General features: G+C 42.5%; 1 protein-coding gene and 1 non-coding gene across 3 annotated transcripts; both read left to right on the top strand.

Moving 5' to 3' along the window:
* Positions 1 to 417: 417 nt before the first annotated feature.
* On the top strand, positions 418 to 22,663 carry SYAP1 (synapse associated protein 1). 2 transcript variants are annotated; one of them, XM_055563383.1, is made up of 9 exons: positions 418 to 818; positions 5,505 to 5,623; positions 6,453 to 6,519; positions 8,020 to 8,093; positions 9,645 to 9,784; positions 12,061 to 12,209; positions 13,694 to 13,752; positions 14,164 to 14,311; positions 22,396 to 22,663. In XM_055563383.1, the coding sequence occupies exons 1-9, from the start codon at positions 626 to 628 to the stop codon at positions 22,410 to 22,412; spliced, it is 966 nt and encodes a 321-aa protein (XP_055419358.1). In that variant the 5' UTR covers positions 418 to 625; the 3' UTR covers positions 22,413 to 22,663. The 2 variants fall into 2 exon arrangements, with proteins under 2 accessions (XP_055419358.1, XP_055419357.1); XM_055563382.1 differs by lacking the exon at positions 22,396 to 22,663 and adding an exon at positions 15,484 to 16,444 and having other exon boundaries at positions 420 to 818.
* An 88-nt stretch (positions 22,664 to 22,751) lies between these two features.
* On the top strand, positions 22,752 to 22,859 carry LOC129640451 (U6 spliceosomal RNA). The gene has a single exon (XR_008708821.1). It is a non-coding gene; the product is annotated as a U6 spliceosomal RNA (small nuclear RNA).
* Positions 22,860 to 26,547: the final 3,688 nt, after the last annotated feature.

Consider the following 26,547-nt stretch of genomic DNA (forward strand, 5'->3'; position numbering starts at 1 on the left):
AAGACGCTGTTTACTACCCTACATCTGCTGCTGCTGCTACTGCTAAGTCGCTTCAGTCGTGTCCGACTCTGTGCGACCCCAGAGACGGCAGCCCACCAGGCCCCGCCGTCCCTGGGATTCTCCAGGCAAGAACACTGGAGTGGATTGCCATTTCCTCCTCCAATGCATGAAAGTGAAAAGTGAAAGTGAAAGTGAAGTCGTGTCCAACTCTTAGCGACCCCATGGACTGCAGCCTACCAGGCTCCTCCATCCATGGGATTTTCCAGGCAAGAGTACTGGAGTGGGTTGCCATTGCCTTCTCCGAGACTACCCTACATCAGGAACCTACAAAATCCCGGGGGCGGAGGAAAAGGGGCGGGGTTGGGAGACGTGGGGAAAACCCTTTGTCCGGTTTCCACGCGCGTCATCGAGTTACGAAACAAGGGGAGGGCGGGGCCTTTGTCCGGAAGTGACGCCAGCGCGGCTGTGGCGGAGTTGCTGTGTAGGCGGGGCGACGGACGGAGCCCCGGCTCCGGGTCGCCCTTCCTGCTATCTTCCTGGGAGTTACTTCTTGTGGAATTGAGAGTAGGCGGCACCCTCAAGGGTCTCCCGTGACCCGGACCGCGGTGGCGGCCCCGCTGACGGGATGTTCCGGAGTTTGAGCAGCTGGTTTGGCTTGGAGCAGCCGGCGGCGGGTGGCCGGCAGTCCCAGGGAGACGGACAGCCCAGGGGACACGCTCCACCCGATCAGCGCTCCGAGGCGGTGGCGGAGTCAGTGGAGGGGGAGCCACAGCTAGCCGGGAACCAGGAGCTCCTTCATCAGGCCAAGGGCCTCGGCAGTGAGTCTCCCCTGGGACCACAGGGTTTCGGAGAGCGCCCGCATCCCTCCTGCCGCCTCTGGGTGTGGACCACCAATGATCGGGAGTGTGGGGTGGGGAGAGGAAGGTGTCTCTGTCGATCGGTCGGTCCTCACCGGAGAGGTTGGTGAGGATCTGGGCAAGACCGAAGCCTCATCTAGTAGTCACACCCTGTGCCTGAAGTCCTTAGTGGCTAGTGACATGTCACTCTTTGCAGAGTGTGTCAACACTGAGAGCAGAGGTGCAATAAAGCAATGGGGCCCGACATCTTTAGGTTTGACGGGGAATCTTTTTTATTGAACTCGCCAACTTTCACCTCCACGGCCTCTCAGCTAGAGAGGACAGGGGACGTTGAGGAGCTTTTTGCCCTTAAATGAGAATGTGTCGTCCCAGTTAAATTGAGGAAGAGTTACTAAAGGCCTGTGACAAGTAGGCCTTTTAGGTGCAGCTGGACATTTTTCCTTAAGGTGGAAAAGTAATTGCCAACTATTGTCTGTGTTCCAAGTTTCAGCACTAGATGTTTTGTGAACGATGTCTCATCTGTTAAAACACCCCAGTGAGCTGGGAGAAGGAGCTCAGAATTAGTGGCCCAAAGTTAGGCTGATATGTAAATGGTAGAAGTGAAATTTGAATCTGGGACTGTCTAATTTCAAAATCCACGCTCTTTCCCAGCTTACAGTCTAGTTCAGGAGGAGGATGTAAGTAATAAACATGCAAAATAAACACAAGCTGTAGTAATTTTGCTCCTGAAAAGACCTTGGCAGGCTCAAATAATCAAAACGTCTTTGAGAAGGTGGCCCTAAAACAGACAACACTACAAGTGAGAGATGTGAAATTTAACAAACAGTTTTAAAGGATTTAGTTCAAGATACTGAAAGGCAAGAGTATAGGGCAGGCTGGAGCCTGAGAGTGGAGAGAAACATATTTGAATAGGAAAGGCTCTAACGTTCAAAAAGTTTACTGTGGGGTGGAGAGGCAGGGAGAACAGGCATCATCTCACATCATGGCTGTACACAATATCAGCCCCAAGCCTCTAAACAGTGCACAAGAAAAATAAAACTAAGTGCTGTGCAATGAAATCACTTAAGAGGAAACAACTATTTCCTCTGTGGAAAATTGGGGAAGAAATGAGTTTGGAATATTTGAGAGATGTGACAAGATGAATTTGACTAGAGCAGAGAGGCTATGTTAGTAGCTGGGATAAATAAAAGTGGGACCACATTAGGAAAGGCTGTGTGTGTTTGTTTCCTTGATTTAGTAGAACATAGAAAACCATTTTCGTTTATCTTCAGAAGAGTATCAAAAGTGACTTCTTAAAACTCAGGGCTTTATTGAAGCTTCATGTTTATATTTAGTAATAAAGACTTCAGAATATTTTTAGTAAGTATGTTTTCAATATGAAAACTTTGAAACTAAATACTGCCATCTCTTTCTTTCCTCACCAGATTTTCTTTAGGTTTAGGAGGCTAAGGTTAGATGAAGGACTTTCCTGCCCACACACACATTGTGAATGCAAAGTTTCCAAATAAATTAGAGCTCATTTGGCTCTAAAGTTTATTTATTTATTTTTTGGCCAAGCCATGCGGCATTGTGGGATCTTACTTCCCTGACCTAGGATAGACCACTGCAGGGGTCTTAACCACTGGAACACTAGGGAAGTCATTTGATTTTAAAAAGATGTAAAGGTCCTAGTTTGTACACAACCCCTCAAAAAGATGAGAAACAATCAAATATTTTTTATTTTACATAGTGATCCTAAGAGGTATATTCTTTTAAAAAACCCATCTTTGTTTTGAAAACTTCAAACATCTCTGTGCCTGACTCCCACTGAGTAGATTAGTTTCTTTGGAGCACCAGCTTGCCATTTAGAGGCAGGTAGCCTGTGTTTGAGTTCCTTGTACTTCTTACTGCCTTTATTGTGATGTCATTTGCAAATCACAGTAAGTCCAACAAACAGGCTTTAACAGAGAAGATCAAGACCACTCCCAGGTTTCATGAGCACCCACCGAAATTGTAGTTTCTTTGGCAAGGAGGAAGAGGATAGGCTATTGGCTAGGCAACAGGGTCTTCCCCATCGTCATGGACAAATCATTTATCCTCTGTGCCTCAGCTTTCCTATCTGTAAACTGGGCTAATTATACCTACTCTTCCTGGGATGCTTGTGACATGATGAAAATGAAGATAAGATATTAGCAATCTACCCCCTCCTTCCAGAAAGTTACTGTGTCTATTCACTTGCAGACATTTTACTTAGACTATCTTTTCTTTGGTAGCTGCTTTAGTTCGGACCCCCTCCTGTGCCTAAGTCCCTGAAGTGGACATTGTAATCTCAGTTCAGTTCAGTCACTTAGTCGTGTCCGACTCATTGCGACCCCATGAATTGCAGCACGCCAGGCCTCCCTGTCCATCACCAACTCCCGGAGTTCACCCAAACTCACATCCATCGAGTCCATGATGCCATCCAGCCATCTCATCCTCTGTCGTCCCCTTCTCCTCCTGCCCCCAATCCCTCCCAGCATCAGAGTACTCTTGTTACTTCCTGTTAACTCGTATCGGCGTCTCAATTTTTCTGTCCTTAACTTGGTGTCAGCCAGTCTCTGCACAATTCCATACTTCTCATCTTTATGAGCATCTCTCCTGAGAATCTCTTGTCCTGTCTCCCACTGCCCCCTCCTTCTGACTTAGGAATCCAGGCCTCTCAGTAATTAACTCTTGGGAGACATCCCTCCCTTTTGGAGAGCCTCTGTTTAATGAATAATCTCGCTCCTCTTGTTGTCTTTCAATCTTTCTTTGTTGGTTTATTTATCAATGGACATCCTTTGAGGGCAAGAACTGTGCATTCGCGGGACTTCCCTGGCAGTCCAGTGGTTAAGACTCTGCATTTCTAATGCAGGGGGTATGGGTTTCATCCCTGGTCAGGGAACAAAGATTAAAAAAAAAAGCCCAAAATGACAAATATATCAGTAATTCAAAAGGTATTCCTGATAAAATCTTAGAGGGAACCCTGCTCTTTTAGAAGTTTGGATTTGTCTATCTGCAGAGAATATTTTTATGAAGTAATGTGGCTGTATTCTCATTTTATCATACTACTCTGGGTAAATAAGCTCTGGGTAAATAACCAAAAGGAAATCAGGGATCTCCCCAAAGCTCAGCATTTAGTCACTCCCCATTCATGCACTCAGGAAGTACTTACTGGTCACTTTCTGGGGATACACTGAGTCAGACAGCCTCAGTCCCTGCCCCAGTGGGGCTTAGGATGGGTCTCAGTCTAGCTGAGAGGACACATCCACCACGTAACGGATATGGTGTCATGGATGTTATTGATCTGGCAACACAGGTAGTGAGGGAAAACCTCTTGGGGACACCTGTGCTGGCCAAGGAGCCGGGGTCCATTTGCTGAGAAGTGATGTGTAAGTGGAGGTTCACAGGATGTATAGAGTTAGCTGGGTAAAGGGAGGGTGGCCGATAAAAGTGTTTCAAACCAAGAAATGACATATGTGGAGCTTCCTTGGAGATCCTGAAGAATTTCTTGTGGTCGTATGAAGGGGGAGAATGGTGAGAGAGAAAGAGACCAGGGACAAGGAGTGTCCTGAGGTATAGTCACAATGGATGTTAATACCAGGAACAGATGAACACCCCCAGACACAGTGAGAAACGGCAGACTGTTTAGTGGTAAAGGAGGTGGTAAGTGGGCGAGATGTCACTTGATTTTCCATGGTACCAAGGACAGAGTGAGGATTTAATCAGGTGTGCTGGGCTCCCTGGGGTGTTCTTCTCAGGGTCTTCTCCCTGCCAGTGTTGTGAGTCAGCCCACCTGCCCTCTCAGCAGGTGCGTGTCACAGAGGAAGACCGCCCTAGATTTTGGAGCATTTTCTGTGAGATGAAATTTGAAAGCCAGTTGCCTGGGAGCATCCCCCACCACGACCTTCCTGAGGTCGCTTCCTGCAGCCCAAATTCTGTAGAATGTGAACTTCAAAATGTTATTTATCTACAAGTATGCCTTTACATCGTAGTGCAAAAAGAGCCCTGATAACAAATGTGTTTTCAGGTCTTTAGAAAAGTTAATTTTGTGTTTTCGTTTTGTCTTGTGAAGTTTGTGTGTTCCAATTTGAATTTCATTCCACATATTTGCTCATTATTATTAGTGAAGAGTATTTACATTAGGGCTTGCCAAGATTTCTATTTATTAAAAATTCCCCCAGATTTATCATGGGATGAGTTAATCTAGGGAGAGGAGGGGCTTTTTTTCTTCTTCTTTTGAACAACAGGAAAGGAGAAAATTAAGATGGGATACTTAGGGTCTAGAAAGGGAAGAAAGTAAGAAGGAGCCTTGATCTTATTGTAAAGTGGGAGAGGAGATTACTTGTTGAGATAAATTAGAACTAGAGGCTGGAGAAGGGCAAGATAATTTTGAAACAGCTACTGGGGTGAACTGAGGAGCATGCTAATAGTCTTTGAAAGCAATGAATTAAAGACCCAGTGTGGATGGCCTGTCCACTGAGAAAATGGAGTACTATTGGTGCTTCTCACTCCTTAAGTTTTAAGTCCCAATTAACAAGAAATGTGTCTTGCAGTTTTAGTCTTACAAGCACTATTTAAGGGAGAAATTTACAAATATAATAACCAGCATACTTGAATGGAGCATAGACTCTTTTTTATTCTTTACAGACTATCTGTTTAACTTTGCAACCGCTGCTACAAAAAAAATAACTGAATCAGTTGCTGAAACAGCACAAACAATAAAGAAATCAGTAGAAGAAGGAAAGATAGATGACATCATTGATAAGGTACATTTAAATATCTTTTGGAAATATAAGTTTATGAAATTCATTAGCAGCTAATGTAATCATCCCTTTTTATGAACTTTATTAACCCAAATAGGGTATCATATTCTGATAAAAATGTTGAGATTCTTGTTTTTTCCCCTCTCCCCTCTCCTTTTTGTATAATAAGTAACTATAAGTTACCTGATTTAAATAACTTTTGTTTTTATTTTAATATATTCTAAAATACATTGATGCTTTTGGGTAATACTGAGCTTTTCATATTGTGAGTTTAATTTTCAACTATAACCATTTCAGAATACATTTATGCCTTTGAATCATTTGAGTTCATTCAGTTGAATCATTTTAAAAGTCCTGGGCCAATAGGAACAACCCTTTTAAGACTCTAGGGAGTGAATTTGTTCATTTTTGCAATGGTAGGGTACAGGCCTAGGGAATTTCATTTCTGTTGGTAACTGTTTGAACTAAGGAGGTCATCAATTAAACTTAAGACAGCTTGTTATTTAGATATTTTCATGGTGTGTACTATTTGTTAGAATGAGATTTGACCTGTCTTTTATTGTTTTATAGAATAACATAAAAATTCTGTCTTTAAATCCTTTTATTTTTGCATTTGAAAAGATCATCTATCATAAAGGCAGTTGAACACTTAAGAGTTCAGAAATGTTGAAGATTCCCTCTTAATGGGGAAGGGAAGACATACCACTTTTGTGTCTTGTTATTTGAGGAAAATGAATAAGATGTCCCAAATGAACTTCACAAATCTCGAGTGTAAATCTTATCTAATAATAAGCTTTTTAAAAGTAATTTAACTCTGTGTATTTTTTAACAGACATTTATAGGAGATTTTCATAAGGAACAGAAAAAATTTGTTGAGGAGCAGAATACAAAAAAGTCAGGTATGGTATAGGTTTATACGTGACTTACTTGCCTACCAAATTTTACTGAACACTGCTTATGTGCTTGACATCCCACTAAGGCTATGAGATTACAAAAATGTCCAAGTTAGGCCCCCATCTTTCAGGCAGCACAAGGACTAGTGGGGACAAGCCTTCAGGACTTGAAGGAAATCCCTCCCCGTGGCTAGGATGTGGGTGAGGTAGCCCTTCTGGGGAGCTGGCTCTGAAGGAGAGGGCGTGGGCTTTTCTTTTTACTTTCTCACATGTCCAGCAGAGTCTCTGATGTATACCTAGTGGGCACTTAGCAAATGTTGGCTCCCTTCCTGAAAAAAAGGAAGGGCTTTCCAGGGAAGTGACAGAGGGCTGTGAAAAATCACAGGGTGTTGGAGAACTTACTCAACACATTTCTTTACTGACAAATATTCGTTTAAATGTTTGCAGTTGCAGGATCTCAAAATGCCTGCTTTTACTGTTTGGTGGTTTTCAGACACAAAACTGGCCTCATATCTTTGAATTTGGCAAAAGTAGTATGAAATACTTCAGTTGGTTTGAGCAGTACCACAAATTCAAAAAGAACTAGTTAGTCCTGTGCTGAGTTCCCATCAGGCATTGTTGTCCCCAGGTACCCAAAACTGGGAAGCGGCTCTTTGGGACAAGTCAACTACTGTACAGGGCAGTGTAACCTGGTAGTTCGTGGGAAGCAGTAAAGTTGACCCTGGCTCAGGGCTAGTTGGTGCCTCTGAGATGGGAACTGTGGATGGATTGGGAGTGAAAGGTTTGGAGGCAGGTTCACTTTTATTTTTCCATTCCATTCAGTATGCATTTCCTAAGAATTAGGGATATTCTCTTATATAATCACCAGTGGTACAGTTACCAGCTTTAGGCAATTTAACATTGACGTAATATTCACAGTCTAATTTTGTCACTTGACCCAGTAACATCCTTTATACACTTTCCCCTCTCAGTACAGCATCCAGTCTTGGATACAATACTGCACTTTTTGTTGTGCTCCTTCTTTTAAAATAGACCATTCCTCATCTGGGCTTGGTCTGATATTTCCTCATGATCAGATTCAGATTATGCATGCTTGGCCAGAAGACTGCCTACATGATGAATCCTTCTCAAGAGATCACATCTGGAGGCCTACAGTGGCCATCTCTCTCTCCTGGGTGATGTTGATTTTGGTCACCTAGTCAAGGCATTCTTCAACTTTTCCATTGTATGATGCAAGTCCATTTTTTACCAAATGCATACGTGCATAAGATTCATACGTTAACTCTGAGGATTACAATGAGTGTTCGTATTTGGAACTTATTAGTAAATTGCTAAAATGGTTATGTGGAAACTTTCTCATCCTTCAAGCCACAGATGGCAGTGTAACCCCCTCACCCCCCTTTTTTAATTGTAGTATAGTTGCTTTACAATGTTGTGTTAGTTTCTGGTGTCACAACGTAACCCTTGTAACCTGTTTTTACTTCTTTGCCATTAAAAACCTTTTAGAAGTAGCAGTGCCACCATGGGTTGATAGTAATGATGAAGAAACAATTCAACAACAAATCTTGGCCCTGTCAGCTGTAAGTATCTTGTGCTACCCTGTACTGAAATACTTTCTTCCTATCATGACTTCACCCTTAGCAGAATGTTTTTCTTCTATACAATTTTTTGAATATTTTGAGATGTTAGGAATGTACACCTCAACTTTCACTATTTTTTTCAATGTTTTTAAATTTGCTTTTCTAGTCTATTTCACAAAATAATTCTTGCAGCCTTAAAAGGATTTTTTTGTTAAGACAATTTTTTTTAAGACAGTCTTTTAAGATGTGCTATTAAGAAGTTTCTAGATAGCATTCTAATTCTTCCAAATGAAATGATCATATTCTAAATTTGCTCTTTAACTACTGTATATATCTCTCTGAAACTGAAATTGAAAGAAATAAAACTCCATATGCTGCCCCAAAATATTAGTGTGTTACCACCTAAGAATCATGTAGCACCTGACAGTTTCAGGAAGTACTTTCTCAACATTATGTCTTTTGAGCCTCCCGGTTTGTCTGTGAGGTAGGTAGGGGCTTTTATCACCACTGTGCAGGTATGGAGACCAATACTCTCAAATGGGACCCTCACTCCTTATCTTTGTCTCTCCTGGGCTATGAACTCTCAGCAGAGGCTGGCTTTGAGCTCTGTCCTCAGCACCCAGCATAAGGCTTTCACTATATCGGTGATTTTCAAGCTTTATTTTTAACCTACATTTTTTTTTAGCCAAAGTCATAAAGGGAACCTTGGTTTAGAAAACAAATGTAGAGCTGGGCTTTCCCTCCCTTCCACTGCCCCAGGGCATTTAGGATTTCTTTTTTTCTTCCCATTAGTAAATCCCTAAAGGCCTGAGGATCCAATTCCAAGCTCACTGTGGACACCATGTATTTTGATGACCACCTTACAGTCAAACTTGACATTGACATCACACATCTGCTTGCTTCTCCCCAGAAGGGGGAGACTTGGAGTGTTGGGTGGGGGCCCTGGCCCTAGCACGTGCTCAGCCAAGGTTCCCCAAGTGAACCAACAACAAGCCTTTCCCTGCCTGGCACTCTCTGTGGAGAAGCTGCACTGTGACTGTCTCAGCCACCATTGTATTCTCATGCCCTCAGTGCAGGGACTGACCTTCAGAGCTTAACAGAGATTTCAGGCAGAGCGTGGGCACGCACGTTCCATCAGAAGGTATGAGACCAAAGTGTGGTTTGTGCACACTTGAGAAATGACGTGGGTCATGGGTTTTACTTCTCTGATAAGACCACCATGGTTAGCTGACTCCAACTTTGGGTTCTTTTACATTAGTTTTCACATACCAAAACAGAAGTCTTTTTCTATGGTTTCAAATTATGTAATTTCAACAAGTTCATGGTTGAATTTCCTGACCTCCCATGACGCTCTCTCCAGTTGCAACTATTAAAGAATATATGAAAGGATTGATCATTCTCCACTCTCTCTAAGGCAGACAAGTTAATGACAGCTCGTTGCACTTGGTGGCTGAAGCATTTAGGGAATTTAATGTGTCATATCATTGATGCGTTGTTACCTATTCATTGCAGTCTATGGTTCCCCCCATGTTTTTCCTCTTTTTATCCAAGGACAAGAGAAACTTCCTTCGTGACCCTCCAGCCGGGGTGCAGTTTAACTTTGACTTTGATCAGATGTACCCCATCGCACTGGTCATGCTCCAAGAGGACGAGCTCCTGAGCAGGATGAGATTTGACCTTGTTCCTAAACTGTAAGCATTGGGCTCTCGAGCTGGATGGGAAAGAGGCATGGGCTGGGGGCCAGGATGTTCTCAGACATTCTTCATGAAAACGGGCTCTACGGCTCTTCAGCAGTACCCACCCACCCCCACCCCCCACACACAGGGTGCCATAGAATCAAAACTCAGGGTGGACTTTTGGGGAATTTTGGAGTACAAATGAGATATGCTCTTTTATCCCCAGTTAGATGGTAGAAAGAATTTTCCTATGAAAGACACACATGCACCTGCCCCCTCCTGAATAAAACCAAGATCCCCAAGGTGCATGAGAACATGGCGAGGCCTTTTGTCCACTCGGGCTCCTCTCTGTGGCAGTGGCCTTTCTCTTCCCATCTAGGCTTCTCCCCTCCGCAAATCCCTGCTTGTCCCTTAAGCTCCAGCACGTGTATCGTGTCTTCTGTGGCGTGGCGATCAACAGAGGCCCCCTCCCTTCTCCTCTGCCACCGTGAGTTCTTCCTCACCTTTTCTACCTTCTTTTGAATCTGTCCCACTTTTAACGTCAGTGGTCTTTGGTGTTCGCTGAGTGTTCCTGTTTTATGCCTCTCTCTTCTTGTGTGATGGGGTTATCTTCCTGTTCTCTGAGGACATGAAGTCTGGCTTTCTTAAGATACCCTTCTCACTCTGCCTTCTCTGCATCTTGACTTTGGGTTCTGTGTTCATGCTGGAGGCTTCTCTTACCCATTCTTTGGGGCTGTGTGCTCCCCTGGGCCATTGAGGTGGGGCAGCTCAGTAGCCGTGAGCAGACTCCTCAGCCTGGGCTGGCTGTAGACAGAACAGCGGGTCGAGCCTGAGCCCCGCGGCTTCAGTACAGCCAGGAGCCCCTATTCTCAGCTGCGCCAGCTGTCCCTGAGTGCAGGGACTGCGACTCTTGGTCTCTGCCACTTGATGAAGGTGGTGTCTGCCAGCCTTCTTGAATATAAAGTTACTCCTTTGGTCTTTGAAATTAATAACTATTTTCTGGGGAGGCACTTTGAAACTCTGTAAATATGTCATTTCTCCTCAAATTTTCCATGTATTCATATATTTATGTATATCTGTATGGACTCAAGGTCCTGTTTTATGCAATGGTTATAATCCATTGCTATCATTATTTGTTTTGATGCTCAAACCATCACCTATTTTCCAGTGGAAGCCCATTCAAGCTGGCTTCTATGTCTTTTTAACTTATCCTGTTTATTCATTGAGTCCTTCCTTTCTAGCATGAGATAGTCCTCCAGGCTCACCTTGTACTTACCCTGCTATAACCCTGGAATTGGCCATTTGTCCCAGGGGTTCTGGTTCCTTTTAGGAAAGTGGTGTGCATTAGGCATGCTTTTTGTTATTGGGATGTCACTACTCCTTGGCCCACTCAGTGGAAGAGCTAGTGTGCTCATATACACACAGATGCACTTGTTTGCATCTCTATCGAATAAAAACCATATGGTCACAGTGATACTTCACAGCAAGGATCATTCTAGAATTTTCCCTTTTCATGATTGTAACTCCCTTTTCTGATGGTGAGAAACCCAGTTTCCACTATCCTTAGTATTTTTATTTAAGCAGTCAATCCCCTTCTGAGTGACCAATCTTCCTTTATCACCACCACCACCTCCCCAGCTTAGATGCCCTCCTGTCCCTGCTCAGGCTGTCACTCACCATTCCAGGCCACCACCACGTGGGTACTCACCTTGCCCTTCTTGGGTGCCGACACCTCACCCCAGGTGGCGAGTGTGCAGCCAGGTTTGAGACTTCACTGAGAGTTCTCAGGTTACCTCAGTCTTTTTATCAGTCATCCGCCGCTTCATTACTGTCGCTGATTGCTAGTTATATGCAAGCTGCCAAACATGTCCTCTCATAAGGAACAACACCCACAATCCTTTATTCTCACTGCTTGAAAGCATTTAATCCTTTGGTAAACAGCAGATAATTGGTGGGGACCTGTTCTACTTCCAGTCTCCCAGGCTGCTCATGGTGCTTTGACAGCAGTCCCCCACTTCCCTCTGCTGAGGGTAGTGTCAGTATCTTTAAAATACCAAGAAACACTGAGGATTCATTGGTGCATCATAAACTTTGCTACTGTGGAGAAGATAGTTTTCTTTTTATCCTATTACTCAGCTTTCAATTCGAAAGCAAGTGAGAATTTCCTTTGAGCCTCATTCTGATTCAAAACTGTCTGTAAAAACCACCTATTCCAATGTCCACTGCAACAGATAAGCCCTGCACACATGTATGCATGCATTCTCAAGTGTGTTGTTGTTTGTCTTTGAAAGTGTGAAGGAAGACGTGTTTTGGAGGAACTACTTCTACCGTGTCTCCCTAATTAAGCAGTCGGCTCAGCTCACAGCCCTGGCAGCCCAGCAGCAGGCTGCTGGGAAGGAGGAGAAGAACCACGGCAGACAGAATGAGTTGCCGCTGACAGGTATATTCAAGAAGGCTTCGCTCTGCAGGGCAAATGTCACAAACGTTCCTTTAAAAAATACTCAGATTCTCATGATCCTGTCATTGTGCACATGCCAGAAATGTCATCGTTATCTTAGGGAAAATCCTTTTCCTTCCAGAGAAGATATTCATTCTTCTCTTGTTGCCCTCTCCCTGACCCTGCCAACTTGTCTTCCTTCCGTTTTCATTTACTTTGCTTTTTCTCATTCTTCAGGTTTTTTATTTCTTCCTTTTTATTTCTCCCTCCATCACCAGTCATCTTCCCATCTCTCTCCTTGCCCTTCTCATGCTTTCTGTTCTCCGCTGACTCAGTTCCCTACTTTCCTTTGGTTCTGTCTTCCATTCAGCCTGCTCATGTCCCCAGTTCTCTAGTCTGTAGAGCTGAACTCGGCCAGCCAGCCTGGAACCAGACCTCAGTCAGTGACACATGTGACTCTTCCTTATTGTGACAGTTTTACCCTGGTTGTTGGGGAAAGTGGTTTATAATATCAGCAATGATTTCAAAACTGGTCTGCAACCTTTTTGGCACTAGGGACTGGTTTCGTGGAAGACAATTTTTCTCCAGCACCAGAGAGGGGATGGGATGGTTTCAGGATGTTTCAAGTGCATTACATTTCTTGTGCAGTTTATTTCTAATCTGATGCTGCTGCTGCTCTGACAGAAGGTGCCAGTCCATGGGCCAGAGGTTGGGGACCCCTGATTTAATACCTCTAATAATTATTAAGATATGTATCTTGTGTCCTATTTTTAATATTTAATGAACACCTGCTTTGTATAGGTACCTGTTACAACTGGAGACTTATCCATACATGGAATTTTAAATGATTATGTAAAACAGTGCTTCCTAAGGCACCAGTTGTATGGACCACTAGGAAGGCACCTGACAACTGCATTAGGGTCAGGAAACGTAATGAAGTTGCTCTCACAAGAACATTTGGCGCTTTGCATATAGATGCTAATATGAATCCCAGTTGTCTCTTATACTTAGTATTTCTTCTTTATTAATTTTATTGGAAAATGCCATTTTGCCCAAAACTGCGTGTGTATCAAAATGGGCTTAACAGGAGAGCTGCTGTGACTGAGTGTTACATTTTATTGATACTTTGTGCTTTCTAGCATTTGTGACAAAGGAAAACTTAATTCTCATTATCTTAAAAGAAAGAGCAGAATTATGCTTCAATGCATTTTGTTAATAATCAAAATTTGTTTCCTGCTGGAAACCTTACATAAGGGGTATTAGAATATGATGATATATACTAAACATATCCCCAAAAGAAAGAGGTTGAGATGGTTTCATCTGGGTAGTTCCTATGATAATTACAGAAAAACAGAAAGCATAACATTAAAAACTCATTTCTGAAAATTACTTAGTATCACCATGCTCATGAATAATTTAGTTGTTATCATCATATGTATTCAGAATTAAATCAAACAATTCTTGACTCTCTTCTTCTCACTTCTTAGAGGCAGTACGGCCCAAAACACCACCTGTCGTAATCAAATCTCAGCTTAAAACTCAAGAGGTAATACAGTCTTACATTTTACCTAGTAGTTAATGTCTGGAAATGAAGTAACTCTGTCAACTAGCTCAGATACCATTTCAAAACTGCTTATGCTTATCTGTTCTGAAGAAGAGGGATCCGGTACTTGAAGGGTTAAAGACCTACAGCTGAGACCTGAGGCGATCGGGGACTAGACAGAATGACTGGAGTGATCCCAACTGTGAGCGAGTGGAGAGACTCAGGTGGTCACTCCTGTGGTCAGCAAGCCAGTGTGCAGGTTAGGAGTTGGAGCACAGCGACCATCCGACTAGCGGAGGAGGGGAATGAAAGTGAGGCTGCAGTAAGTCGTTAGATGACTGTAAACTCGAGCTCTAATCTCTATAGAGATGTCACTTCAAAAACCGTTTTCAGGGCTCATGTATTGCCTTTCAGGACGAAGAGGAGATTTCTACCAGCCCGTGTGTTTCTGAGTTTGTCAGTGATGCCTTTGATTCCTGTAACTTAGATCAGGAGGATCTGAGGAAGGAAATGGAGCAGCTCGTGCTGGACAAAAAAGAGGAGGGGACAGTCGCACTGGAAGGTACAAAGCCAACAACAACACTGTTCTCATCCCCAGTGCCAAAGTTGACCTCAGAAAATTTTGTTATTTTGGAGCAGATATACAAAACTAGGCTGTAACTTTTGCATCAAAACTGCTCTGTGTTCCACACTAGAAGGTGGATTCTGGTACACATGACCAGACTTCCCATTCCTCTGCCCTAAGCACAGAAGCGTAAAAAGGAGAAACTGAGACCACAGAGGTTAAGTGACTCTTCTGAGGCATCTCAGCCCCGAGGATATGTGGCCGGGAGTGGGCACCAAAGCCAGCCCTTCCTGTGGAGATGCTGCCCTCTGGCCTTCTGCTTTCAAAGCTGCATCCTGCTGGAGTTTATACTGTAGGTTTAAGACTCTTTCCAGTTGCTGTGTGCCATGAGCACAACACTTCTGGGAAGAAGCAGGCTGCCTTTTAAAAACCAAATTAATTTAAGGTGATATAGGAAAAAAGTGCAAATGATGGGGCTGCTTTCTTTGGCACATCAGGACAGATTGGTGGCTTCTTGTTGGATGACAGACAAAGGCTTCACCGTTCATGAAGCTTTCAGAGACTTACCATCGGGGAAGACAGCTATTCCCACCGTTGTGCAGAAAGCACTGGTGATAAAGCTGGCCTCCCGGAGGTGAACCACCTGCAGCTCAGGTTCCATCTGTATGTCTGTCACTGTCCTGCTCTGTGATCTTGGACAAGTCACTTAGCCTCTAAACCTCCACTTCCCCATCTGTCAAATGTGTATAACTGTGTCTCTAGTCCACGGATTGTTCTAAGGGTTAAAGAGTGATATGCAGAGAGCACTTAGCCCTCGCCTGGCTGAGTTAGTGCTCTAGAAACATTAGCTGTTTTTGCTGCCAGTATTAATTATCAATTATCTACTTAAATAGAAAGAAAATCAGAGGCCTAGGTAAAGGAAAATAACATGCAAAATTTACTGACAACATCTGATACCTTTGCTTCTACACTTAATAAATGTATCTTTCTTATCATATTACTGTTCAGTCACAGTTAAAACCTGTTCAGTTTCTTAGCATACACAGTGCTGAACAAAGACAGTAAATATTTCTGTGGTTAGTACTTAACACTGGTAAGTATACTGGACTGCATTGTTCAGACCACCGTGATGAATTCAGAATCTTTTTTTTCTCATTTATTTCTTTTAGAGGATTCTGTAGATTGGGAGAAAGAACTACAACAGGAACTTCAGGAATATGAAGTGGTGGCAGAATCAGAGAAACGAGATGAAAACTGGGATAAGGAAATAGAGGAAATGCTGAAGGAGGAAAATTAACTGTCTGTCTCCTGAAATAAAAGAATAAACCATAACATGCTATAACTGACATTAAATTCTAGATGTTGAGACTCACTGAATCAGAAGGCGCAAAGGAATATAACTTTATTAAATTCAAAATTCTTTGTTTTTCAAGCTGAAACTTGCCTCTTCTACTTAAAAAAACAGGACACAGGACATTTATTCTAATAATCAAAAAGGGATGTTTTAGGTAATGTTCCTTTAATATAAATCTGGTTAGAGATGTTCTTATAGTCAGTACAGACATCTTTCTGGTAGTCAGTACAGACATGTTTCAGAAACACAAAATCTTAGACTGCAGTTTTCTGTGAGGTCAAAAATATAATATATTCTTCAATTGTGGTTTTCTAAACATTTGTACTTCTTGCATTTTTGTTGATACATATATGTTAAAGTACTTAATGGATTAATAACTATCAAAATGACCAAATTGTACCAAAGAACTTGAGAGGAAGCACTTTCTAAACTATTTTCTTGCAGATATTTTCTAAAATTCCATCTGGAAGCCAAAAGATAAAATAATTATATTGATTATAATAAGTAAGCATCACACAGTTTGACACTGAGAAATACTGTGTAAAAATATTTGTTTATCTTTGGGGCCTTTTTAAAAAAAAATCTATGCCACATTTAATAATGGTTTCCTAAATTTCACATCATGGTTTTTGTAGAAAACAGGGTCTTTCATCCTTTAAGTATCAATGACTGTCAGAAGCCCCTTCACCTTAACGTCTCATGTTGTTTAAATCGTCTCCACATATAATACATGTTTTTGCTTTTTTGTCTTAATTAAAGGGTCAGTCTTTATAAAATTGTGTTCTCCGAGTACAACTTTTGGAACTTTATTGACCAATCCTGCCTGGATTCCACTCTACCGGCAGGACTGTTCACAGAATGTGGTTACTTGAAAAGGACAGATGGCTGAATACCAGAACACTCCACAGTGTTTGCTTCCTGAACCTTTCAGGTTTTTCAAAAAGCCTTTATTTCATAAAGGGAAGAAGAATTAACACAGTTCTTATAAGAAACATGTACTTATTTATATTCTTGATCCCATAAAAATTAGTCTATAGTCCTCTGGCAGATATAGTCAACAGGAATTAGCTGTTCAGGTTTGTAGTTTGGGATATGCTCCCACAAAGAAGCCAGACTTCCTCAGCTAGAATCACTTGGGTTGTATTAGATGAAACCACTGACACCATTATCAAGAGACTTCCACTTGTGGGTCTGCAATTGCTGATTACTCAGAGGTGGTGTCCGTCAACTTTTGAGGCAATCCTGTTGAAAGGAAAATTTTTAAGAATTTAGAGTTTACTGAGAAGGCAATGGCACCCCACTCCAGTACTCTTGCTTGGAAAATCCCATGGATGGAGGAGCCTGGTAGGCTGCAGTCTATGGGGTCGCAAAGAGTCGGACACAACTAAACGACTTCGCTTTCACTTTTCACTTTCATGCGCTGGAGAAGGAAATGGAAACCCACTCCAGTGTTCTTGCCTGGAGAATCCCAGGGACAGAGAGCCTGGTGGGCTGCCCTCTCTGGAGTCACACAGAGTCGGACACGACTGAAGCGACTTAGCAGCAGCAGCAGCAGCAGCAGCCAAGAATTATAATGTTGATCTTTCTTTTTCCACATGGTTTATTTGCCATCTGTATGTCTTCTTGGTAAAATATCTGTTCATATCTTTCACCTATTTTTCTTTTCATTAACAAATAAATAGCTCCCTTTTATCCTCAAAAAAAAAAAAAAAAAGAATTTAGAGTTTGCTGTAGGGAAACAAATGTTAAATGTTTCTAAGTAGTTAAAAATCCTAGATATAAGCAGCTCAGATTATGACGGTAGTTGGCTTGTAGTATATGCACTAAAATTCTTATTGACGAATGTTGAATAAACATAAAAAAGGAAAAGTTTCAGAGAAAGTTTAAAACCTGGGGCTTCCGTGGTGGCTCAGTGGTAAAGAATTCACCTGCCGATGCAGGAGACAGGTTCGATCCCTGATCCAAGAAGACCCCACATGCTGCGGACCAACTAAGCCCCTGAGCCACAACTACTGAGCCCATGCCCTAGAGCCCATGCTCTGCAACAAGAGGAGCACCACAATGAGGAGTCTGCGCACTGCAACCAGAGAGTAGCCCCGCTCATCGCACTTCAAGAAAGCCTGCGCAGGGCACTCTCCGACATAAATCACAGCAAGGTCTTCTATGATCCACCTCCCAGAGTAACGGAAGTAAAAACAAGGTGAACAGATGGGAACTGGCTGAACTTGAAAGCTTTTTGCACAACGAAGGAAACTAAGCAAGTGAGAGAACAGCCCTCAGAATGGGAGGAAACAATAGCAAACAAAACAACTGACAGTCTCCAAAATATACAAGCAGTTCATGCAGCTCAACACCAGAAAAATGAACAACCCAATCAAACAGTGGGCAGAAGACCTAAACAGACATTTCTCCAAGGGAAGACCTACAGATGGCTAATAACCACATGAAGAGATGCTCAACATTGCTCATTATTAGAGAAATGCAACTCAAAACCACCATGAGGTTATCATCTCACACCAGTCAGAATGGCCATCATCAAAAAGTCTACTAACAATGAATGCTGGATAGGGTGTGAAGAAGGGGGAACCCTCTTGCACTGTTGGAGGGAATGCAAACTGATACAACCACTATGGAGAACAGTATGGAGATTCCTTAGAAAACTAGGAATAAAACTACCATACAACCCAGGACCAGATGCCATGATCTTCGTTTTCTGAGTGTTGAGCTTTAAGCCAGCTTTTTCACTCTCCTCCTTCACTTTCATCACGAGGCTTTTTCCTCTTCACTTTCCACCATAAGGGTGGTGTCGTTTGCATATCTGAGGTTATTGATATTTCTCCCAGCAATCTTGATTCCAGCTTGTGCTTCTGGTCCCATCACTTCATGGGAAATAGATGGAGAAACAGTGGAAACAGTGTCAGATTTTATTTTTGGGGGCTCCAAAATCACTGCAGATGGTGAGTGCAGCCATGAAATTAAAAGACGCTTACTCCTTGGAGGGAAAGTTATGACCAACCTAGATAGCATATTCAAAAGCAGAGACATTACTTTGCCAATAAAGGTCCGTCTAGTCAAGGCTATGGTTTTTCCAGTAGTCATGTATGGATGTGAGAGTTGGACTGTGAAGAAAGCTGAGTGCTGAAGAATTGATGCTTTTGAACTGTGGTGTTGGAGAAGACTTTTGAGAGTCCCTTGGACAGCAAGGAGATCCGACCAGTCCATCCTAAAGGAGATCAGTCCTGGGTGTTGAAGGACTGATGCTAAAGCTGAAACTCCAATACTTTGGCCATCTCATGCAAAGAGTTGATTCATTGGCAAAGACCCTTATGCTGTGAGGGATTGGGGGCAGGAGGAGAAGGGGACGACGGAGGATGAGATGGCTGGATGGCATCACCGACTCGATGGACATGAGTTTGAATGAACTCCAGGAATTGGTGATGGACAGGTGCCGGGGTCCAGCCCCGGCTGATCCAGGGTATTCGAAGGAGAGACGGCTAGGCGACCTATTCAAATGTTAATTAGAGATAATAAAGAGGAATAGAATGAGGATAGCTCAGTAGGAAAATTCAGTGGAGAAAAGAAGCTGAGTGGCTTGGTTTACGCAGAAAATCAATATAACCCGTGACACCAGGTTAGCTCTGACCACGGAGGCCGCAGGCGCCCTCTCGAATAGCGGAAGGTGCCCCACCTTAGACACCTTCTCGAGTGGGTCTTAGAAGCCCAGGCAAATAAATGGTCGCAGGGGATATCCACGCTCCAGATGGACACTCAGCTAGAAGTTAAAGGGAAGAATGACATGGGGAGACCAAGCGTTGGTGAGCAAGGCCCATAGCTTTATTTTCAACAGGGGCTTTTATACCCTAAGTTACACATAGAGGACAATAGGGGATGCAAAATCAGCAGTCTTTGATGCTTATCAAAAACCAGGGTTTCTTTCCTGCAGATTTATCGTATACAAATGGTTTAGGTGATTTACATCATCTTCTGGCCAGAGGCCTATTAACATTTTATGACTCTTGACAAGGACTTATCAACAAAGACTTATTTTCTCTAAGAGTAATTATTTTAAGGTTTGGCGCCATCCTCCGAAGATAAGATTACGTTCCTATAGGGTGGATGTGTAATGGGTTTACAAAGGAAAGAATTTACTACCTTAAGGGTCTAAAGTTACTAACACCAGGCCACTACTTATTTTTTCTACATACCAACTATATTAATTAATGCACATTCAAGGATACAATTCAGGGGATGTGAAAACTTGGCAACAAACATTGGCTCATCAATGAAATCTTTTACTAGTTTTATTCTGACAGTTTCTAATTCTCTGAGAGGCTCTAAGCTATTTGAATATCTTAAGCTTCCCGTGCCTCTGGAGGCTGGGAGACTGTAAACAATCGTATGCATAGCTGTAGGTGTCCGGGTAAACTTGTCAGGCGAGTTAGAGAGCCATCTGAGGGGTTTGGATTTAAACACTCCTAATTGCCCAGGAACTTTATTAATTGGAGCTGTAAGTTAACTCTTTGACAGAGAGAGCGAGATGGTGGTGGGGGACAGCCCCCAGTAAAGTCAGAGGTGAAAGCACAAAGCAATAAAGTAGGCAGACTCTGGTTTTTTGGGGGGTAGATGCTCGAGAATATCCGGGGGCACTCCCGAGGCTCGATCCCGCCTTTGCGTATGCCGAGCCCCCTTCCTCATGACCTTTGTCACGAGTGGAATGTCTCTCGCCGGCTCCCGGCAGACAGGGAGGCCTGGCGTGCTGCAGTTCATGGGGTTGCAAAGAGTCAGACATGACTGAGCGACTGAACTGATGGACTCTAGAAAGATGGTACCTACGATCCGATGTACAGGGCAGCAAAGGAGCATGCACGCTAAGTAGCTTCAGTCGTATCCGTCTCTGTGTGACCCTAGGGACTGTAGCTTACCAGGCTCCTCTGTCCATGGGATTCTCCAGGCAAGAATACTGGAGTGCATTGCCATTCCCTCCTCCAGGGGACCTGCCTGACCCAGGGATCATACCTGTATCTCCTATGTCTCCTGCCTTGGCAGGCAGATTCTTTACCACTAGCGCCACCTGGATTCTACGTACTGGCAGCAAACGAGACACAGAAGTAAAGAACAGACTTTTGGACTCAGTGGGAGAAGGAGAGGGTGGAATGATTTGAAAGAACAGCATTGAGACAGATACATTGCCATATGTAAAATAGATAGCCAGTGGGAGTTTGATGTATGAAGAAGGGCATCCAAAGCAGGTGCTCTGGGACAACCTGGGGAGGAGGGAGGGGTGTTCAGGATTGGGGGGACACATGTATACCTATGGCCCATTCATGTTGATGTATGGCAGAAACCACCACAATATTGTAGAGTAATTATCCTCCAATTAAAACAAATTTTAAAAAACCTGTGCAGCAACAAAGATCCAGTGCAGTCATAAATAAATAATACCTTAAAAAATTAAAAACCTAAAATGAAAATAGAAATGTTACAGTTGTTGCTATTAGTTTTACATGACAGTCTTAATGCTTAATTGTACATTAACCTGTTAAATGGATAAAATAAGATTCTATGCAGAGCGTATAAGTACACTAACCGATTGCACCACTGGAACTCCTATACACAGCATAAAAATACAGTTAGGTTACAGTTTTATGGATCCATCTGTGGGTGAAATGTTCTGCTTTTGTAAATTACACAGGTAACTGAAGTGTTATTCTTTTTTTCTTTTCTTTTTTTGGCTGCACTGTGGGGCTTTCAGAATCTCACTTCCCTGACCAGTGATTGAACTTGGGGCCACAGCAGTGAAAGCCCAGAATCGTAACCACTAGGTCATCAGGGAATTCCCTGAAATATTATTCTTTTAAAGGGCAAAATAATTTCAACCTGTTTGATGGGGAAATTTTCAGTATTTATTATGTGCTTGGGGGTCAGCCGACAACTTATACTGTGCATCAAAATACATGAGCTTCACGAAAAGGAGCTTCATAAAAGGAAACAGAATTAAGGGGTTAGATATGCAGGGTCTCAGGCCGCCCCCCCACCCCAGAGCTGCTGGCTCAGCGTTTTGCATGGTACCAAGACCCCCGGGGATTAGAATGGACCTCATGAGCTGAGAGAAGGAACTGGCAACCCACTCCAGTGTTCTTGCCTGGGAAATTCCATGGACAGAGGAGCCTGGTGGGCTATAGTCCATGGGATGGCAGAGTAGGACATGACTGAGCGAGCACACAGGAGTTGACGGCACTGCACCAATGCACTGATGCGCTCAGGGCTATAGAACTTTCTGGTGCTTTTTACTCTTCCTGTAGCATCCTCAGCTGACACTGATTTTCTAGTTGCAAGTGCCTCCAGTTGTCACCGTTGCCCACTCCCATTGCCACAGGCCCAAATTAAGAGGATCCAAGTTCCCAGGGGGACAATGAATAATCCTGCTGAATCAGATATTTCTCACAGCACATTTCAGAGTGTGCACTCTACCAAGCACAGAGGCAAGGCTTTCTGAGAACCATGTTACATGTTCACAAGCTTTCTCTGAGGTTCTCGGGTGGCATCTAAGGGCTGATGTGCCCACCCTGAAGGCTGGATGATGTGTTTATGCAAATAAACCTAAATAACAAAAATCATTTAAAAGGTAAATAGAGCATCAAACCATACTGTCTTTAAAGCCTATTTTAGGTGCATGGAGTCAATATCACACAAGAATTAACAATATCCATGTATTTTGTGATTACAGCAGTTGATGGCAAGTAAGTCAAGTCCTCAGGGATGGGGGAGCCTGGTGGACTGCCGTCTGTGGGGTCGCACAGAGTTGGACACGACTGAAGTGACTTAGCAGCAGCAGCAAGTCAAGTCCTCAGCTGACCTTGCCAATCTCAGGAGGTTGTGTGCTGCTACCACGCGCTCATCACAGTGGCAGAATCTCCTATACGCAGAAGTGCTAACTTACACAAAGTGACAAGTCTCAATGTGTCATATCTGAAAATTAAAAAAGCTTATCTTTTAGGAGATAAAGCAGGTATTTGTCCTCATTGTGCTTTCAGATGCCCCGTTATAACCAAGATGGTTTTGCACAATCAAAATAATGTTACAGTGCTAGAAGCTTCAATAGCACGTATACTAAAACTCGAATGATACAGAGATTAGCATGGCCCCTGCGCAAGGATGACACACAAATTCAGAGAAGTGTTTCATATTTTTTTAAATTTTGGGCATTAAAAAAATAATATTATGAATAGGATTCACAAAATATTTTTAAAGTTTACCGAAAGAAAATTTAAGATTACATCCAACTTGCAATTTTTTACTTGCCTTCTTGACTGCTTTAGGTATTAAAAAATAGAACTCTGCATGTGCTTCTATAGTTATTTGCTAGGTTGCTCTTTCTGGTAGATTTTCCTACCATTTCAAAGTAAAGATACACATCGTTCAACCCTGAACTCAGGTGGATTCAATTTTAACAATTTATTTTTGAGTTTTAAAAAATATGTGGTAGAAATTTTGATATAGTTAATGTAATTAATTATTTTCATTGGAAGAAGACAGACTTTTCATGAATGATTAGTTCATGAAAGTATCCAACTATGTTGATAAGAAGAAAATAAAATGACAAAATGCATGTTACAGTGCCCCCAAAGATGCTTGGAAAACTAGTAAGTCATGGCAGATGATGTATAGATTCATGAAGCTTTAATTTCATGCAGTTATGCATTTCTCACAAATCACTTTTGTGATGTGTGAAGATTATGTGATCTTCACACTGAGGGATTTGTTTAGATAAAGCCATTTATGATTTCAGTTGTTAAACTACAATATTTTATAGCATTTATTCAGTGTATCCTGATTTCTTTAAGGTTTAAATGTTACCGTTTTTACTGAAAACTAAAAATTCTCTTCTGGTATAGAGGACCCTGTCAACTCCTGTTGTTAGAATTGCAACTGCCCTGAGATAGTCTTGAGTTTTAAGAACACATTTTACTTTCACTGTAGACTTCTCAAATTCAGTAACATGTCCTTCATTATAAAAGATCACTGCAACCCAGTCACTATTTTTTTGTGTGGGGGGTGCTTCACTCAGCTTGTAGGATCTTAGTCCCCCAGCAGGGGCTGAACCCATTCTCTTGGCAATGAAAGCATGGAACCCTAATCACCAGAGAATTCCCTCCACATGGTCCTTTAAATCTGTTGTAGGATTTTCCCCTCCTCCAGTCGTGATGATATATATTGACCCATCTTGTTCTTTTCTGATAACCATGATGAGCAATGACGATACGTTTTACAGACTAAAGCTAAAACTCAGCAAGAATAACCAGCCCCTCTAAGAATTAAGCCTGTTCTCAACAACGCTTTGGGGGTTATTGAGAGCGGCTAGGGGTGGGTGGGGGGTGCTAATATAGTGCATCCGTGTGTGCTCAGTCGTGTCCCACTCCTTGCGACCCCATATAGACATTGGATCAATTCATAATAATGGAGGGTTTTGGTGACTACGCCTCAAGTATCCACATTATAATCACAATAATAGTCATTAAGACCATAATATTCTCCACCATTACTGCACTCCAGCAATGCAAAAATCCAGATACAGCAAAATGGCCACATCACTGGACAGTTTTCACTCTGTCATGGCGACTTCCTGCAGAGTATAAATGTGATGTGAGGACTGAGCTGAATCCTATGCCTCTGCCAAATGAGTGTGGCACGAAAATACTATGTTAATGCCGCCGTGTGCTTCGTTACTCAGATTAACAGAAGACATGCTTATGAAATTAAAGCATGAAAATAGACACTATCCAGAATCTAGACAACACACAAAGGTAACTGCATAACAAGGACATGGGACGGATTCCGGTCCAAATATTACCATGCTGTTATAAACGGGCTAAACCAGTGAGCAGCTTAGCCGAGAACAGTGACTCTGCACTCCAAAACCACTTAAGAGCTTTAAAAATGCTGATGCCCAATCCCCACACACAGAGAGAAAATTTTAATTGGCCCAGGGTGGAGTCCTGGGCATAGGATTTTTAGAATCTCCCCGACTCCTTTGGTGGACCACCACGAATGTGAAGCACTGGGCCCTGAACAAAGAGGCCCCAGGGAAAGTCAGACTTCTTTGGGCAAGATATTCCAGTAGGGGGCGCTCAGCTGATTGCATGTTTCTTAAGGTTCATCCGTGTCCCAAGTGTTAACCGATTTTCAGAGAGGCCTTTCTAGCATAGATACTACTCTACTTGTTTTCAAAGTTTTAAAAAATTTTCTAAAAGTAACGGGAATTCCCTGACGGTGCAGTAGTTGGGACTCCACTGCAGGGGCAGAGGCTCAATCCCTGAACGGGGAACTAAGGTCTCCCAAACCCTGTAGCGGGGCTGAATAATAATAATAATGATAATAAAATCTACAGTATCTTCGGATTTCAGGTTGAATGTGGCAGATTAGATATATCCATTTATCTCTACTCTGTCCACAAAACCCCACTAAATGACAGTAAAGGAATCAAAAGAAAAGATACGTTCTTATTGACTAAACAGGAGAACAGGTAACAGCAGCCAAGTGGGGACAAGGACTCTTTAATGCTTCAGAACCCTGGAAAGGCTCAGGAATTCTAAGCTATCTCTGAAGGTTGAGGAAAAATTGATATCCGAGTGGGTATCTAGCCTGTCTGCTACAGTTTAGAACAAAACGAAGAAAGAGCCGTGTAAGCATACTATGAGTTATAGAAGCAAACAGATGAAACTGCTAAGGATTTAAAATGGTTGTTTCTGGGAAGTGGGAACTGGGATGGGGAAAAGAAATCCTGGGTTTTGCTCTTCTGAGAGCTTTGTGTCACTTGGCCTTTAAAATTAAATTCTGTAAGCAATTATCCTTCAATTAAAAAGTAAATTTTAAAAATACATAAATTTATTTTTTAAAACAAATGAAAATATTAAGTATATACAAAGCGTATATATATATTTTTTTTAAGTTGTTTTTGAAACGCATTTGGGAGTAAAAGATATGCAAATACTGCAGATAAGAATGTAAAATCGTAAAATCTTTCCAGGTGACAGGTGGGTAATATGGATCAAAAATTTCAATGTGTGGAACATTTAGTCCAGCATTTTCACTCTTGGAATTTGTCTTGAGGAAGTAATTGGACAACCACTGCTTCGAGTATAAAATAGAAAAATTGGAAACTATCTACACGCCCTACACCAGAATTTTGATTTGAACAAGTGATGGCTCCTCCAAACAGTGACATTATATGCAAATACTTTAAATGATGGATTGCACACATCCCAGACGCTCAGAAATTCTAAAATCCCGAAAACAACAAGAGTGCTGGGCATGTGAAACAGCGAAATGTTGATACAGTGCCGTTGAGTGTGCACCAGTACAGACATTGGAGAAAAAGCAAAAGTTGGCACTACATAAATGAAAAGTTAAATATACACGTTGATCAGCAATTCTCATAGGGAGTCTAAAATGACTCCCATGAACTATACACTGCATGGAATTCTCCAGGCCAGAATACTGGAATGGGTAGCTGTTCTCTTCTCCACGGGATCTTCCCAACCCAGGAATCGAACCCAGGTCTCCTGCAGGGAAGGTGGATTTTTTACCAGCTGAGCTACCAGTAGAGCCTGAGACGTTCTATGGATTTTTACAAATATTACATCCTGGGGTGGGAAGGGTGAGAACAGAATGAACACATCTACCCACATAGGTTTACTAACTACCTCCATAAGTTTGTGAACCAAGAAAACGAACCTATATGAATAATGCAAATATGAAAGTTGACTACCATTAAATCTAGTAGTAATAACCGTGGATTAGGGGGAAAAAAAATGGTGGCTCACATGGTAAACAATTCGCCTGCAATGCAGGAGACTTGGGTTCCATCTCTGGGTCGGGA

Source organism: Bubalus kerabau, chromosome X (genome assembly GCF_029407905.1).
Source record: "Bubalus kerabau isolate K-KA32 ecotype Philippines breed swamp buffalo chromosome X, PCC_UOA_SB_1v2, whole genome shotgun sequence".
NCBI lineage: Eukaryota > Metazoa > Chordata > Mammalia > Artiodactyla > Bovidae > Bubalus > Bubalus kerabau.

Coding starts and splice junctions, on each gene's coding strand:
- SYAP1 (XM_055563382.1), top strand. CDS start 626: ATGTTCCGGAGTTTGAGCAGCTGGTTTGGCTTGGAGCAGCCGGCGGCG. Junction 12,210..13,693: donor GAATGAGTTGCCGCTGACAG/GTATATTCAAGA, acceptor CTCACTTCTTAG/AGGCAGTACGGCCCAAAACA. Junction 14,312..15,483: donor GGGGACAGTCGCACTGGAAG/GTACAAAGCCAA, acceptor TATTTCTTTTAG/AGGATTCTGTAGATTGGGAG.